This window comes from Cervus canadensis, chromosome 20 (genome assembly GCF_019320065.1).
Source record: "Cervus canadensis isolate Bull #8, Minnesota chromosome 20, ASM1932006v1, whole genome shotgun sequence".
Lineage (NCBI taxonomy): Eukaryota > Metazoa > Chordata > Mammalia > Artiodactyla > Cervidae > Cervus > Cervus canadensis.
The window spans coordinates 6,907,595-6,924,025 of NC_057405.1; the positions used below are offsets into that span (position 1 = coordinate 6,907,595).

The 16,431-nt window shown below is 32.4% G+C and overlaps 1 protein-coding gene across 6 annotated transcripts in view; it reads right to left on the reverse strand.

The window, feature by feature from the left end:
* The window catches only part of EPHA7 (EPH receptor A7), a 201,957-nt gene that overhangs the window by 179,853 nt on the left and 5,673 nt on the right, over positions 1–16,431 (reverse strand). For all 6 annotated transcript variants that reach the window (XM_043439571.1, XM_043439572.1, XM_043439570.1 and 3 more), the window contains exon 3: positions 13,157–13,826. In XM_043439571.1, the coding sequence (XP_043295506.1) occupies positions 13,157–13,826 (670 nt within the window). The remainder of the gene's footprint in view (positions 1–13,156; positions 13,827–16,431) is intronic.

The window sequence follows — 16,431 nt, forward strand, 5'->3', positions numbered from 1 at the left end:
TTCACTCAAGTTGAGAAAATAAATTATGATTAAAAACAATCATCACTTAAAATCTTTGCAGCCAAACATTCTGTTTGTACAGTGCTGATAGGTATTCAAGGAGAAATTTAAGAACACAGTTCTCTTTTATTTTATATATGGTACCTCAATGACTTAATTTTTACTCTTTTAAGTAAACAGTTATCTCCCCAAAGAATTTCAATTATTTCAGGTATGCATATGTAAAACAGCTATCAATTTTTAAAATTTATTTTATTGATTTTTCTTTCTATAAGACAGCATGAACAAAATTAAAATTCTTGCTCCAAAACATGAGCCAGAAGAAGCTCCAGCAGCCTGAATTATTTTTAAAATCAAATCAGTTAGTAGTCTTATTTTATAATGGTGGTGCTAAAAATCTAGAACTAATCTTAAAAATCAAATGAGTTCTGGATATGTTTTAAAAAAAAAACCAAAAAGATGCCTCATATCCAATTTGGGTTTTATGTTGAACTGATCTAAAAAGTGTGTCCATACAAATTCTCAGGATCATGTCTATCAATCAATGTCAGCATTCTATCAGATTCCAGCCTGACAACAAGTGACAGTGAGTTATCTGTTGACATTAATGAATAATAAATAACCATGCCCTTTAGGTTTACATGAATAAAATGTGTTATTTTTGGTGCAGATTAGCCAACATGCAAAAGCAGACTTGGTTTTTGCATTTGTTTGCTGTTTTGTTTTGTTTTTAATTATGTATTAGGAAATGGTTTTTAAAGTAGCTGCAATAAAAGATGTGCTTAATGTGGTCTCTGGTATACATTAGTATTTTGCTTTTCAAGAAATCAACCTTGTCTTGGCTTGTATCATACGAGCTTAAGTGAGCTGTATCCTCCTGAATGTGTATGCTGTCTTTTACAGACCTAACACGTAGTTTGTTGTCTCTGTAATAGAGTATATAAGACAGAAGATCCTTAAAAAACTAAAGATCAGAAGAAGTTGTGTCAGTGTCCTAACCTTGCACCTCTTCCGTTATTTACCCTTAATCTGCCTTCCTGGTAGGAAAACTACTTAGATTATCATAACACTTCTTTGTCAGTGTCTTCATCCCTCTTTCTCAGATTTAAGCATACTATAACAGTCACTGTTGCAACTTTTTAAAAATATCAGGGTTGAGAACTTTTAACTGATTAGGCATTCATATACACATCTTGACTGTTCCTTTGTGGTACGGACAGTGGTAATTCTAGAATTAGATACAGTCTAAATGTTACAAAAGGGACAATAACCTTCAACAGTGATCAAAGTGTTTATTTTCTTAGCACAAAAAAAAAACCGAAGTTAGAATACAAATTATGCCACATACTGTGATTTGTGGTTTTAATTTTTACTTTACCACTTTACCTTTCCATTATAAAACTTCTCTCTCTGATCAATAGTAAAAGCTTAACTTTATATATGTTTGCAAAAAATTAACATAATCAATGATGGAAGAGATAACAACTAGATTTCCTGTTACACCTACTTAAGAATTCAACCAGAAACGTGAAACAGTGGATACTATCTCAAAACAGAAAGATACGCCATCATGAGACCAAAACTTTGCAATGAAAATGAGCAATAGTTATTAATAAGGTCTAAATTTTTTATTTATTGACTATTAATATGAATAATGCTGAATTATAATATATAGAATCACTGCCATGTTAGAAAAGTAAAAGGGCAAAATGTTTCAAGCTATATCATATCTCATCAATAAAAACACAGAGGAGGGAAGGAAGATGTACTTTCACTACCTTCTAAAAAGTTTTAAACCCAAGAAGAGTGTAGAACTTCCTGAATGAAAAACTATTTTCAAAGTCAATGCCACTATAGGAAAAGATATGGAGAAAATAAAAGGGAAATCAGAGGGAGCTGGAATGGGAAAGAACATTCACTTTGCCACCTTGAATGATGACTGAAGAATATTAGAAAAAAGAGTGACTACACATACAGTGATGACCTGGTGAATAATCTCGAAAATCAATGGAGAGCTCTCTGAATTTGAAGTAAGTAACGATGTCTTCTATTTACAAAGGGGTAAAATGAACAAACCGTTATGTTCTGCCTTGAAACAGAGTGCTCGAGTACATAATGTTTGTGCACAATAAACATTAGACACAGCAAGAAACGGTTGAAAAAGCAAATTTAAAATTTCCCTGTCAGTTTTCTTTGCAAACTAAAATACTGTCTCCTTATACTAAACCTGTAGACACGTGTTTTTCTAGCTTCAGATCACAAGCCGAATGTCTCAGGTTAGCATGTGTTAATTTTAGAGGTCAGTGTGAGAAACAGATTTTCGTGAAGCCTGACTGTCCCCTGTCCTTGAAAAGTCTGAGCGGCTAAAGTCTATAGGTTTCTCAGAGGGAGATCCAGACAGAAACGACAAAGTTATACGGCAGGGTTTCTGCTGCATCCCAAATTCTAGATTTCTGGTAATATAAGAGGTGTTCGCTGTTCTCATTTTAAAACATATTTACCCACAACAGTCACAATATCTGAAACACATTAATGCAAAAATTCACCTTCTTAGGATCTGGTAAAATGCTACTACATGAATTAAGTAAGTTAAAAAAAAAAAGTGAAATTTACTTTCACTCATAGTAGAGGAAATACAATCTACTTGAAAATAAAGAAGCAAAAATTTGTTTATAAATTGTTTGCTTTGTGAAGCAAAATTTAAAGACATTACTGAGGTAGCTTTTTACTTTGTTTTTTCTTTTTAAAATATGCAGTAATCCAAGAATATCCTATATGAGTATTCAGCCTCTCTGTAACTGTCACCTGAGATTTCCACAGAGAAAAGAATCTTAACTCTTCAGTACTTATAAATTAAGAGATTAGTGCACAGCAATTCAGAAATCTAAAAATGGGTCAAAGAGAACAATAATCTTATTTTTTTTCTCCCATTATGTTCACTTGCATGTTTTCTTCTTGGTAGGGGATGAGGTGGGCAATGTTTCTGTATATGTGTGAATATGTACATATGTATTGTGTGTTTGTGATACTGAAACGGAAAGAAGACTGGAAACAGTAAGTTCTGATTTTACCTTGAGACCTGTCATAAATAAACTGTGAGAACTATAAATGAGGTTTCCAGTTGTCCCATTTATTACAATCCTCTAAAAAAAAACCTTCAATTTACCTTTGATAAATCTTTAAGGTACACTCAACCTTCAAGAATTTGTGATTCTAATTGTCTTGGAGGAGATTATACCCTCAAGGAGTACAAGAATGTCCACAGAACACTTGTGCTATAATGAATTTATACATTTGAGTGGGTAAGATACATATCTCACATCTCTTTTCAAGGATAAAACTACTTTACAGCAAAATGTCAACTAAAATAAGAACACTATGTAGGATACTTTATTTCACCTTTTAAAAACAGAAGATATAAAGAAACATTTTTTGAAATCAATTAAGTTTATTTAGATCATCTACTAGTTTAAATTAAGGTCATTAATTAATGTCATTTAGGTAAGTTAATGCCATTAAGTGTCAATGTCTATATGGGAACTGTTTAGCTAAAATAAACTATTATTAAAATAAATAGATATATGTTTATATATATATCACTGGAACATATATATATATATCATTGGAAAACATAGATTAATATAGTGAATTTATTAATAATTTATTTTTCTCAGAGAAAAACTTTCACTATATCTAGTGATTTTTAGATATATTCTCATCTTTACAATCCCACCCTTAATTTCTCTTTTAAAAGTATGATCTTCTCAAAAAATATAACAGGTAATATTAACATGACAAATTGTTAAGCAGCTCTGATAAGTGACAAAGATATGTAAATTATGTGATCAATATTGTATTTTGTTAATAAAAGCATTGCAATGCTAATACCCTTCCTTGGATCTAGGTTTTCTTTGAAAGGCTATTTCAGAGTTAATAGCTTCAGTGCAGGTCCTAGGCGGACACCAGCATAGTTAAGACGTTAAACGAGATGTTAAGTAGATGACACATGAAACAAAAAATAAACCACAGTTAAATGTCCTTTCAAAGCCTCTTAATTTTCTAATATATTGGAAGCAAGAGATAATATAATTATCAACAGTAAATAAGTGAATGAACTAAATTAAAAAATTCAAAATACATAATACATAAAATGGAACCATTAAAATTTTTCAAACTACTATGCCCCCAAATGTATCTTCCACTGTTTTCTATGTCGTTCGTTGACCCTAGACTAAACAAAGAACACTAAATAACAAACCTTCCTTACTTCTTAATAAGACCACAAAAGTTAAGAAAAATAATGTAAACTTATTTCAATTGATGTATGATTCTGGGTTCCTGTGAAATGCTATTATTACAGATTAATATACATCCTGTGTACACAGATGTGAACTTCCCTGTCGGCTCAGTGGTAAAGATTCTGCCTGCCAATGCAGGAGCTGTGAGTTCGATCCCAGGGTCAGTAAGATCTGTGAGCAGGAAATGGCAACCCACTCCAGTATCCTTGCCTTGGAAATCCCACTGAGAGAGGGGGTCGCAAAAGAGCTGGACACACCTTGGCAACTAAACAAAAACACACGGATCCTAAACTTTTGATGAGGTTGATATTATAGGCAGAAAACAAAAACGACTTTATCTCATTAATCTGCCCTAAACTTAAGGGTGAATTGTTGTTGTTACTGGATTTGTTGCCAATCCTCATATTACACGTGAATGTACTCTTCTACCTCCCACATATTATTTCTATAGGAATTAATAAGTATTAGTACTATGTGACTATCCTAGTGAAGACATGCTTTCATAAAAATGAATTTGCGTGATATTTTGCATAGGATGAGATTAATTAACTCTGAGGAAAATCTGGATAAAAGGATTGTCTGAAGTTTTCCTCTCTGAATCCTGCATCAGATTTTTATGCTCATAGAGAAAAATAGGAGATATATGGCTAGGTTAAATTTATCCCTTTAAAATAATAGCATTATTTGCACAAAATAACTATATTATACATAATATTATTATAAATAAAATCTATTGTTAAAAAATCTATTGTAGATTAGTGATAATTATCTTACAGAGAACAATTCAAGGTTCAATAAAAAAATCAAACTAATCACAACATTTTAAGGTATCGATGATTTAAATTTTAACATTAGCTTCTAGAAACTGATGCCAATTTAAACTTCCACTAGAGATATAAAGGGGTATATAAACACAGGATAATTAGAAATAATCTGATATCATATACTGAGTTTCTAAATCATATGAAGTTAAATTGCATATATTAATTTCATATTTCTTTCTTCTTTGATTAATTTTCCTCACTTTCATCAGATCTTCTTTCTGTCCTTCTTTATTTTTTGAATAGCTATCATTTCAATGAACTGTGGGTACATACAAAGATGACCAGAGATGAGTAAAAAACAGTATAATTTTAAATGAAGTCTACAGTCTTCTATAAGGAAATTGTACTATGATTCTTATTAAGTATCACAATGACCCTTCTCCATATTTTTAAAGAAATTATGAGGAACTGTCTCTGCAAAGTTCAGAAGAAACTGATTAAAAGCAGTTGCTCCTGGGAAAAGTAATATTTGGGGACTGGAGCACACATGGATGGCAGTTGTTCCAGATCTTGCAAATTACCTATTCAAAAAGCCTTTTAAAAATGCACTACAAGGTTCTAAAAATTAATAATTTTAAGAAGAGTATAAAAATTATAATACAATATAGCTATAGCTCAACTAGCAGAAATACATTTGGACATGAAATTGAATGTATGTTAATTTCCAACATATAGAGTGACACGTTAGTTTAGGAATTGACTTCTTGTGTTTTGTTTGTATTATTTTTCATTTCTTTTGCAAATCAAGATAATATTTACAATATATAATTTGGAAGAAAACCAATATAACCTTAAAACAAAAGCCACTTTGCCATGTAAGATAAACTTCAAGAATCTTCTTATTTTAGAAAATCTACCAGGCTCTTTTCTCAAGACATGGATAGTATGTTAGTAAAAAGGGGGAAATGGCTTTCCTTTCATTAAAAGAGGGAGATGGAGAAGTTAAAAAGAAAAACATAAAGACAATGGACAAATAGAAAATAGCAATGTGACCATGAATACATATAAGTAGTTGCATTATCCTCATAGAAATAAATCCTCATGTCTGGAGCAGACTCCTGTTCATGTTTGTTTATTCTTAGCAAGTCAACTTGCTATATGCTATGAGAAAAATGAAATAAGAATATATTTGCCTTTGGAGTAGGTAGCATATTTACCAAAGTTCTCAAAGTCTTTAAGAAATCTGATAAACATTTACTGGAAGATTTGGGTTGTGCAAGGAACTGTGCCAGCTACTGTGAAATATAGGTAGCATACCATAAGTAGGTTTTGGTTGCTAAGAAGTTTTAGAATTTGTAAAAGGAAATTACAATGATAAGAATCAGACCACATATGATCTCCAGAGGGAAAGGGCAAAGCACTTGTAGGAATCCTCAAAGCAGGATTATCTAACAAGGCATAAGCATCATTTAATTTGAAATTGTAAGGAAAGGCATAATTTCAGCAGTCTGATATAGGGCAGGTGGCATTGTAGGGCAGAAAACAAGCAAGGTAAAAACCAGGGGAAGTAAGCCAGTGTTAGCATCAGAATTTGGAAGAGAGGCTGCTGAAGAAGCCGGGGATATGTGAGATTAAGATATAATAGGTATTTGTAAGAAGTCATGATGGTTTATTTGCATTTCTGTTTATTGGGGACCAAATGTTAAGTGATAGGGCATCATAAAAACATCTACAGATGTCTTCAGGTAGAACAAGAGACCAGTACCAAGCAGATGGAACAGGGCTCTCAAGGATGATAAATTATGCGACTGAAAGTTAGAAAAGAATAAAATGCCACTGTAAAAGGTGGGGAATTTTTATTGGTTATTAGAAACCCGAAGCTTTCCGAGTAATACCGTGACAATGTCTCTCGTGCTTTACAAAGTGAATTCTTACTGTTCCATAAAAGAAGAACCGCAAAGCAGGTGAAATATTTAGAATGTTTGGGAAAGACAGAGGTACAAGTATTTTGAAATTATTATAAATTGAAGAAAATTTGTATCACCTTTTAAGACATCCTGAAAGAAATCTTATCTTTTAAAAAAAATGTTTCTGATAGATAAATGCTCATCTACAAAGATGTGATCCACTGTATTAGTTATGGGCAGGGATTCTGGAATCAGATTACCTTGATTAAACGGCAGTTGGCCACTTACGTGCTGTGTGATTTCAGGTAGTTAACCCACCCCTCACTGCGCTTTGGCTTTCTTACATAAAAATGAGTACACATATCATTTATGTAAATCTAATTTAATATACAGAATGTATAACTTTTACATTTTACATACTTCTAAGTATGTTTTTCTCCTTTTAAACTAGGTAATAAAAGTGCCTGCCCACCAGATTGAGTTAGGAATGCCTCTCTATAAGACTAAATGAATTAATAAAAATGAAACACTTAAAAAAGCCTTTGCCATCTTTTTATAATTTAAAAACCAACAAAATCTATGACCTGTATTTATTGAATGCCTTTTGGTGAATATCCCCTCTTTTAAATCATTTAAACTATACCTGCCGTTTACTGCTGTTCTATTGCCTGAGCGATTTTATACAGATGTTAACTTAATTTAAAAACCCATATTTTGGAGATACATTTCAAGTTGTGTTTGAATAAGCTATCAGGTTACATAAAACTTACATTGCTAAAAAATTTTAATCTCAAGATACTTTAAAAACATAGAGAAAAAAGAGCAGCCCCCATTTCACCAATCTGACACATTCATTGTGATATTTATGTTCTTATCTATTCTTTTCTATATGCATATTTTTCATAATTCTAAATATCAGTATATACAACATATTTTCCTTTGTTTTCCATTTAAAAGTGTTAATAAATGACTTAAAATTCCTACATCACACTGCTGATACTTTAAGTTCAATCAAGATGATGTACCTACCTTGGGACAATTAGATTTTTTTTTAGTATTTCAAATTATAAACAAGGCTGGTGGGGAAAAAGGTTATATAAAAAGTTCTTTTCTTCCATTGATATATCTTCCTCAGCAAATGACCAGGGATGAGATTACTGACCTAAAGGATATTTAACTATCTGTGGCCTTGGAAACTTATGTTCATTTACCCAGTGCCATAAAATTTCTTTACTTAGACAACTCCTTGTTGCATTATTAATAATGAGACAATAGCAAGCATTCATTGACTATTTGCTATGTCCCAGATACTATTCTTAGGGTTTCTACACGCATTATTTCATTCATTTCTGACAAGAGTTCTACGGAAACAGGTACTATTTTTATTAGCACCATTTTATACTTAAGGAAACTAAGGCTTAGAAGATTGTCCTAGTTTTTGCACCTGGAGTGATGTTGAGCCAGAATTTAAAAGCTATGACTCCAGCATCTGAGCTATTAACTCTGTAGTGTACCTTATATTTCTTTTTATATACTATAAATACTATATATCATAAAGACATATTTGTTACTGTCAAATGTAAATGTCAAAGTAATGGTACAAACTGCTACTTTTCTGTGGAAAAACACAGTTTTCAAAATCAACTACCATATTTCAACTATTATTAATGCCATTAAATTGAATGAGTGTTTTAATTAATGAATGTTTTAATTCTTGAAGTAACATATAACATTTGTTCTATGTCCATAAGTTATATGTTAGTAAAACAATGGTATATAGAAAATATTAAGAAGCAACTATTAGGGAAATCCCTTATAATAAAAACTAGAAAATCTACAATTATTTGAATTCTCCTTTATATGAAATCATCAAAAAATTATTAAATCTTCATTTTAATTCAGGAAATTAAAATTAAGCAATATAAATAATGCAAGTAGCTCACATCTCTACGTGCCAATGTATGTGCATGTAAACTGTATCACATCCTTGGATTTTTTACAATTAGGTTGACCATATATTTTACCATCCAAATCAGAACATTTTTAAAAGCAAAAAAGACACAGTGTAAAAAGTAAAACAATTATTTCCAGAAAACCAGGTTTATGGTCACCCTACCTAGAATAAAATTTCATTACTTCTTCAGTAACTAAAATCCACTGGTTGAAGTTCAGTATAAATTTTAGGAAGCGTTGTGATGAAGTAGGGAAAAAAAAAATGACTTGAACTGATAAACAGGATCCTGGATTCTCAGCCAATTTTGTTATTTATTAATATCCCTAAGCTTCAGTTTCTTCCTAAATTGAAAGAGGGAAAAAAAATACTTTCCACCTCTTAGCAGTGTGATGAGGATTAAATGAGAAAAATGACCATGATTTTTCACTGTGAGCTGCAAATTACTTACACAAATTCAAGTTATAATAACAAGTTCCACACTTCGAAAATACTTTTTAAATGAAATAAAATTGTAGAAAACGTCTAAAAATTTCAAGCTATATTTAAGAATACAATTTTACTAGTCTTCAAGAAATATTTGTATATGTAAAATAAAATCTGCTCTCAATTTTTTAAATTAATACACTTCTATCTAAATATACTGGCTAGTTTACATAGAAGTTGTGATGGAACTGATATACTAAATATTTTCAAAAGGGCTTTTTCATAATCAACATGCTATCTAGAATTATATTTTTAAATGAGTGTAAAGATATTTTCATAAAAACATAAAAAAATATTAGAAGTTCTCCATATACTAGTAGATTTGAGAAACATGTGGTTTTCAAAATTGAATTGTTTTCCAAAATCACAAAGAAATAAAAGCTTTTACATCAACTGATGAAAACTGTGATCAGTTTTCATAATTGTCCATATTTCAAACTACACTTTTAACACACATCACAACAGGCTGCCAGTCTAGAACGTGCCCAGATAAACTTGCCTTTAAGTGACTGACTACCGTTATGTGGCTAGGGACTCACTACCATCCTCTCCCAAACTCTTCAGTTTTCCTCAATATGGGACTGAAATTGTTTTCAAACTCTTAGCAGGATCGCTGAAAGGAAACAGGAGAAATACTTATAAAGGCAGGCCTGGACTGATTCCAGGGGCAAGTACTCCCACAGCACTGCGTTGGAGTTATGCCAAGGAGGGAAATGTTTTTGCAAATGAACACAGTGCCATGGTTAAGTGTAAGGTATTTAATTCCTTTGTCAACATCGCTAAGGTTAAAAATTAAGAAAGTTACGTGGTAGACAATTAACTTAAAACAGTGCGCACATCCTCTTTCAGCTGAACCCTAAGAAGGCATATTGAGTCCTTGAATCACATGTTTTTAATGAACTCTCACTATTAATACCTAATTTCACCTATTCCAATGCAGAGGTAATTCAGCTGACAGTGAACTAATTTTACTTTATTTTTAAGCACCTTGGCACAGTTTGCAGGCAACAATAATTTTGGTACTCAAATGTGGTTCCAATTCTTGAAACCAAAATAAATGAATGTAAATAATCTTAATAGTACCACTTTTAATGAGATGATTTTTGTCATTTTGAAGAAACTGGAGACTTCACAGTAAATATATCTCTTCACCGCATTTAAAGACTGCTTTTCATACTAAATTCTATACTTAGAAGTACAGAAGTCAAACAGTTCCTGGTTGATTTTCTTAACAAGTAAATGTGGAGATCATTTGAGTTAAATTACATAAAATAAAACAAAAAAGACTGTAATTTGCTTTAAAATTCTTTAAACCTTAAAAGAACAAGATCTTTAATGTTATTTCCCAGTTTCTTTTTAGACAAATTTAATTGTGTGCTTTTATATGAATTTTTATGTGTTCCATTTTTAATTGTGCAAACATTTTAAATTCCAATTTCACATCAATCAAAATCTGCATACTACTGCAACCGGCTGCTTTCACAGCTGAAGTGTAACAATGTGTCATTAAAATGTTCTTATAATAGTTATTGTTGAATCCTCCATCATTTTCAAGTACCTGTTGTTAATCTCAAGTCAATAAGAACATTCCATTTCACTGAATTGATGAATTCACTAAGAATATTTCTATACTTACCCAGTGGAATAGCATTCTGCCTATTAGAAGTGATAAATCTCCAGCAGTTTTTGATTTCCATACATATGCAACCTGCAGGATGTTCTACTCAATAAGAAATACTACTAGCAAGGGAAAGGGGACGATGACAGTGGGTAGACAGGTTTGACTCCTTCACGGAATAGCCAGGGAGGCTGCTAAACTGGTCTAGGGGACGGGAGTACATCATCTCTGTTTAGCTCAGAGCTCACTTTACAATGTCAGCTATGGCAGGAATGATAATTGAGTGCTGGGTCAGAGGCATTTTATATGCTAGCGACCGTTCACATGAAGTATTTAACACTTCAGTCAGGACAGAAAAAATATATTTGCTTAGTTATTCCATCGAAATAGTGTATTCAGTAGAAATGTAACACAAGCCACATATGCAATTTTTACATTTTTAGTAGCCACTTTAAAAAAAGAGTAAAAAGAAACAATTGAAATATTTTTAATGTTATGTTGTATTTAACCCAACATTTCTAACGTATGAGTCTTTTAACAACAAAGTAACATAAAAAATTACTGATGTTTGCCACATTTTTTTTTGTACCAAGTCTTTCAAATTCAGTGTGTAAGTCATACTTATAGTATATCTTAACTTAGAATCGTCATTTTTTAGAACCTCAGATTCACATGTGGCCACCGGCTACCTTCTTAGACAACAGAGATCTAAATGTTTGCTAATTTCTTGAAACATTCTGCTAGAATGAGAATTTTATAGGAAAGTAATGTGATTTACATATTAAACTACTAGAATCAAGGCATTTAAGTTCAGCAATGAAACAAAAATACTTGCTATGATTCTTCTTGCTTTCTGATGGAAGCCAGAGCAATACTGTCGCTAAAAGTCCAGGCTCTGGAATCAGAACATTCTGAGTTTGAATCTAAGCTAGGACAATTACTTACTAAAGTAACTGCAAGCAGTCTTTTACCCTTGACAGCTTCATTTTTTTTCTGTAAAATAGAGGTGATAATGTTATCTATCTCATTAAATGAACTCTTTTGTGTAAAGCACTTGGAGGAGTATCTGCACATAGTAAATTAGTAAAAAACATCTAGTTACAATAATTATTGTTCACTACAATTCCCTCTAAATTAACTGGGAAGTACAAATATTAAAATTATACAGCTGCCTTAGGGGTACAAAGAATATATAAAAGTTATTTTGGCTAATGTATTATGTTTTCTAATTTATAAGAGACATAATTAATATAACCTGATTATATTTTCAGGATATTCACAAATAGAAACATACCTATTAATTTTGAATATCCCTGGACATAGTTTTAAATGAAAAACACTGGCCAATTATTATGACTACACAAAGCTATGCAAGAGAAAATTCAGTTTTACTAGACAAAGGAAAAGGTTCACAAATTCATATGCTATTATTATTTCAAAACAGAAAATGTCCAGCTGATATATTCTGATAACTAAAACTTTACTTTGGCCCACTTCCACAAAAATGTAGTCTACCTATAACTTGACTTATCAGAGGAACACTCCTTTTATTGTTTAGTCCAGGAAAGAAATACAGCTTTGGCAGAAGCAACCTTAGAGATTTAGCAAGTGAAATCTGATGATTTTGGCATAGAAGTTTTAGTACTTAGAAAAAATAATTCTAAGTTTGTAAATCTATTTGTATGTATCTCGTCTGTTAGAAGAACTCTGGTTAGCAGCCCCTTAATGCCCTTTTCCTGATACCCATGGATCCAGACCATATGGGTTTCAAAACAAGAGGAATCACACATCATTCAATTATGATTAATGTCACGTCACTCTGCCCAATCTCCTCTCCTAAATCTCATAGCCCAAAGTGCAACTGTTGTCTTCCACATCAAGCACAGGGTTAGTTAAATCTTAGTAAGAAATACCATTATCATCAATATTTACTATAATACCTATTGCACACAGTGCAGAAATCACTGTGGCGAATCATCAATAAGTTCAACGGTGACTTTGCTTAAAATCCACCAAATGGGACTGCTGGTACAAACTGACTCACCTGCTCAAATAATCATTATTACTTGAAATCTTTGACACTGAAACAGAAAAAAGTGCAAAGTGAAATTTGAACAGCGCATGTTACTTACGTTCGCAAGTGTCCCCTTTCTGCTGGAAGCCTGCTCTGCAGATACACTTTCCAATGGGCACTAACCATTCCCCCTCCGCGCTGCAGTGCATCCTGGGAGCGTTCTCCGCCTCTTCCTCTGCACTGCTGACGCACGTCCCTCGGACCTCGACTAAAGAGGAAAATTCTGAACCAGTCACTGTATCTGGAAAGATAGCTAAGTTCTCAATAATGGACCAGCACTTCTTGTAGTACACTTTGACCGAAACCAAAGCTATGCAAGCCCCTACATCCTGAAAGGCAAGATAGAATCCCTTTTTGGACAAAGGTCCAATCTCTCTCACCTCAGTGTTAAGCTTCATCTTTCTTTCACCAAGGTCACCTTGGGTAAAACTTTCATCTGCAGCAATGGTGTCTATTTTGACATAGAGATTTTCTCTTATATTCCTGCCAGTGTCGTAGTCTGTTTCATAATAGTACAAATTAAAGGTTTCCTTGCAAGTTCCCAGGACTCCAGGAAGACTGTTACAATCCCTCAGGGTGAATTTCAATTCTACAAAAATCCTTTGTGCATTGCCTTTCGAAATCCAGTTAGTCCGCAGCCAGTTGTTTTGGTTGGGCTCCATGACCTGGCAAACCTGGTATGTTCGGATTGGGGTATAGTTCTCGTCCAAACCACTAATTTCTTCCCACTGTAAAATTTAGAAAAGGTCATCAGTCATTCATCAAATAATAACATTAGGGTTGTGCAAGTGCCTGAGGACTCTTCAGTGGGGCACAAATGCGTATCTTTGAAAGAGTGAGGTGAACTCCTACCCTGACAATGTAACCTTTAGAATAAGTCTGTTCAGCTTCATCCTGGTGGCAGAACATCATTCAGGTTACTTACATTGTTTAGGCATACAATAAATCTTTCATTTGTATGTGTATTATTCACTAAGCATCTTTCATTTGCTTAGTATCTGTTTGCTGGTGTATTAGTGTTGCTTTTTACATGTTTGCTTATGCCAATGTCTCCACTGAGCTTATGATTTTTATAGACTAAAGCACATAACGAAATGACTTAAATTACCATTTAATGCATATACATACAGCTACACGGCAGAATTTTTGATCACTCCGTTGACATTTTCAGTGTTGATGTTATATTTAAATTAAGAGAGTACCTAAAAACATAGGGAAGAAAATTCCAAGAGGACTCTGAAATGCAAGAGCATTTCACACATGTTGAGACTCATAATGCAGAATCTTTCACAATCTTTGCGACATGAGATATAAAGGAGTCACGTTTTACAGAGCGATTTATTTACTGCAGTGTTGTATATAATATTGTCCATAATGCCTCATAGCCATAAATAGTTATAAAAGTATGATTCATTAACGGACAATAAAATGTCCATGGCAAACCAGCATGTTGAATCACATGTAGGTAATAAGCGTTCTGACAGGAAAAATATCAGATGTTTAAAAATGCCCATTCATATGCTGATATAATACATACTACAGCAAACTCATTTATTTTCACAAAAAAGGAAAATAATAAGCTCAGCCAAATTTGCAACAATTTAAAGATTATTAAACCTTGCTAAATATTATTTATATTGCTTATTGGTTAATAAATTCATTTCACCTAAAAGCCTAAGGCAATTGTTACTTATATCCTTTCTTACCATTATTACAAAATTTCCAACTTTGTATTTATGATACCTTAATAGTGAAATTGTCACCTATTTGTATTCTTTTCCCTAACAGGAAATGCCAAATATAAAATCCTGTTAGTCTTCTGATCCAAAGTCACACAGGATGCAATATTTAAACTACTGCTTCAAGAAAAGCAAAGGGGAAAAAAATAAGCATGGGGTAATGAGTTTCATTTGTAAAACTCGACCAGAAACATCAATTTCCTTAAATATTCTGTAAAATACTAATATCTACTTTTAAAAGTAGCTCTGAGAAAACTAACAAGACAAAGTAGCAATACCCTGAAATTCAGAAATTTCTTGTGATGACATATTTTGCTACCATTTTATTATACACACCATCAAAGGTCCTCAAATGTAGCTAACAGCCCATTATCATGTTCAGCTTTTTACTCAACACAACTTAAGTTTGTGACTAGTTAATGGAGTGCGTAGTTTTCCATTTCAGTTAGCTGCTTATAATCTTCTTGAATGGCTCTTAGCCAAATATAACCAAATTCATCCATTTGGATGAGCAGATTTTAGTCTCTTAATTAGGTTGAAATTATTAAAAGAAGTGAAACTAGTAATAGCATCTACCAAAAAGTGAAAAGCTCCAAGGATAAATGTGCTCTTTTTAACAATTCCCTGGTTAGAAGAAGCCAAGGCTAATTATTAGAAAGGAATACATCTGAAGAACTCTTTTTTCTAGCTCTAAGAACAATTATATTATTTTGTTCAATGTATGCAAAATCAATTTTACTACCAATGAAACTCAGTTAACTTTAATGCTTACTTAAAAATTTACTCCTGAAGGGAAACTTCAAGATGGAGTGAGGCAAAATTAATGCATTTAATGCAACTTTTGATTTATTATCTTACTTCTAAGAGACTGATTTCTACACCGGGAAAGAAGTCTTAGTTTGGTTAGTGTATTCTTAAGGTATGCTTATAAAATTATTTCTAGACACTTATATCTTAATAACATTTTATTTCCAGTTAGATATTCAACCACATATAAGCCAACCCATTTTATACATGGAATATACTGTCAATCATTATTGTCTAATGTTATCTGCTGATTCGTAAGATATGTAGGGTTAAGTTCACTCAAGATACTTTGCACTGATAAAATGTCCATCTCAGTCCAAGATAACACAGAAAGTCATGGTTTATCATTTTACAGATTGCATGGATGAAATATTAGAAACATGTATCAGTTTACTTCTCCTTACGAGATAAAAACCATTCTCTATCTCTATTTGTTTTAACTGATGAAGGGTGGAAAATGGGCCACATCTATCATTGGCAAGAAAGGTGCTCCATTTTTTTGTGAATGCCTTCCTATAATGCATGTTATTTTACTCATGGAAACCATTCAACTTTCAAGGTAAGTATGACATTCATACTTCAAACTCAGCCTACTTTTTATACTTAATCTGTAAAATACTTGTCATTTTTTCAAAGCTCTTTCTGACCAATATAGATAACTGCAATATGATCTTAAGCATCTCAAATATTCATTTTAAAAACCTAATCTACTTTAAACAGATTTGCATTGTTCACATTTTACGTTTTTAAACTAACTTCCCCAGCTTATGACATGTTCATTTCATGA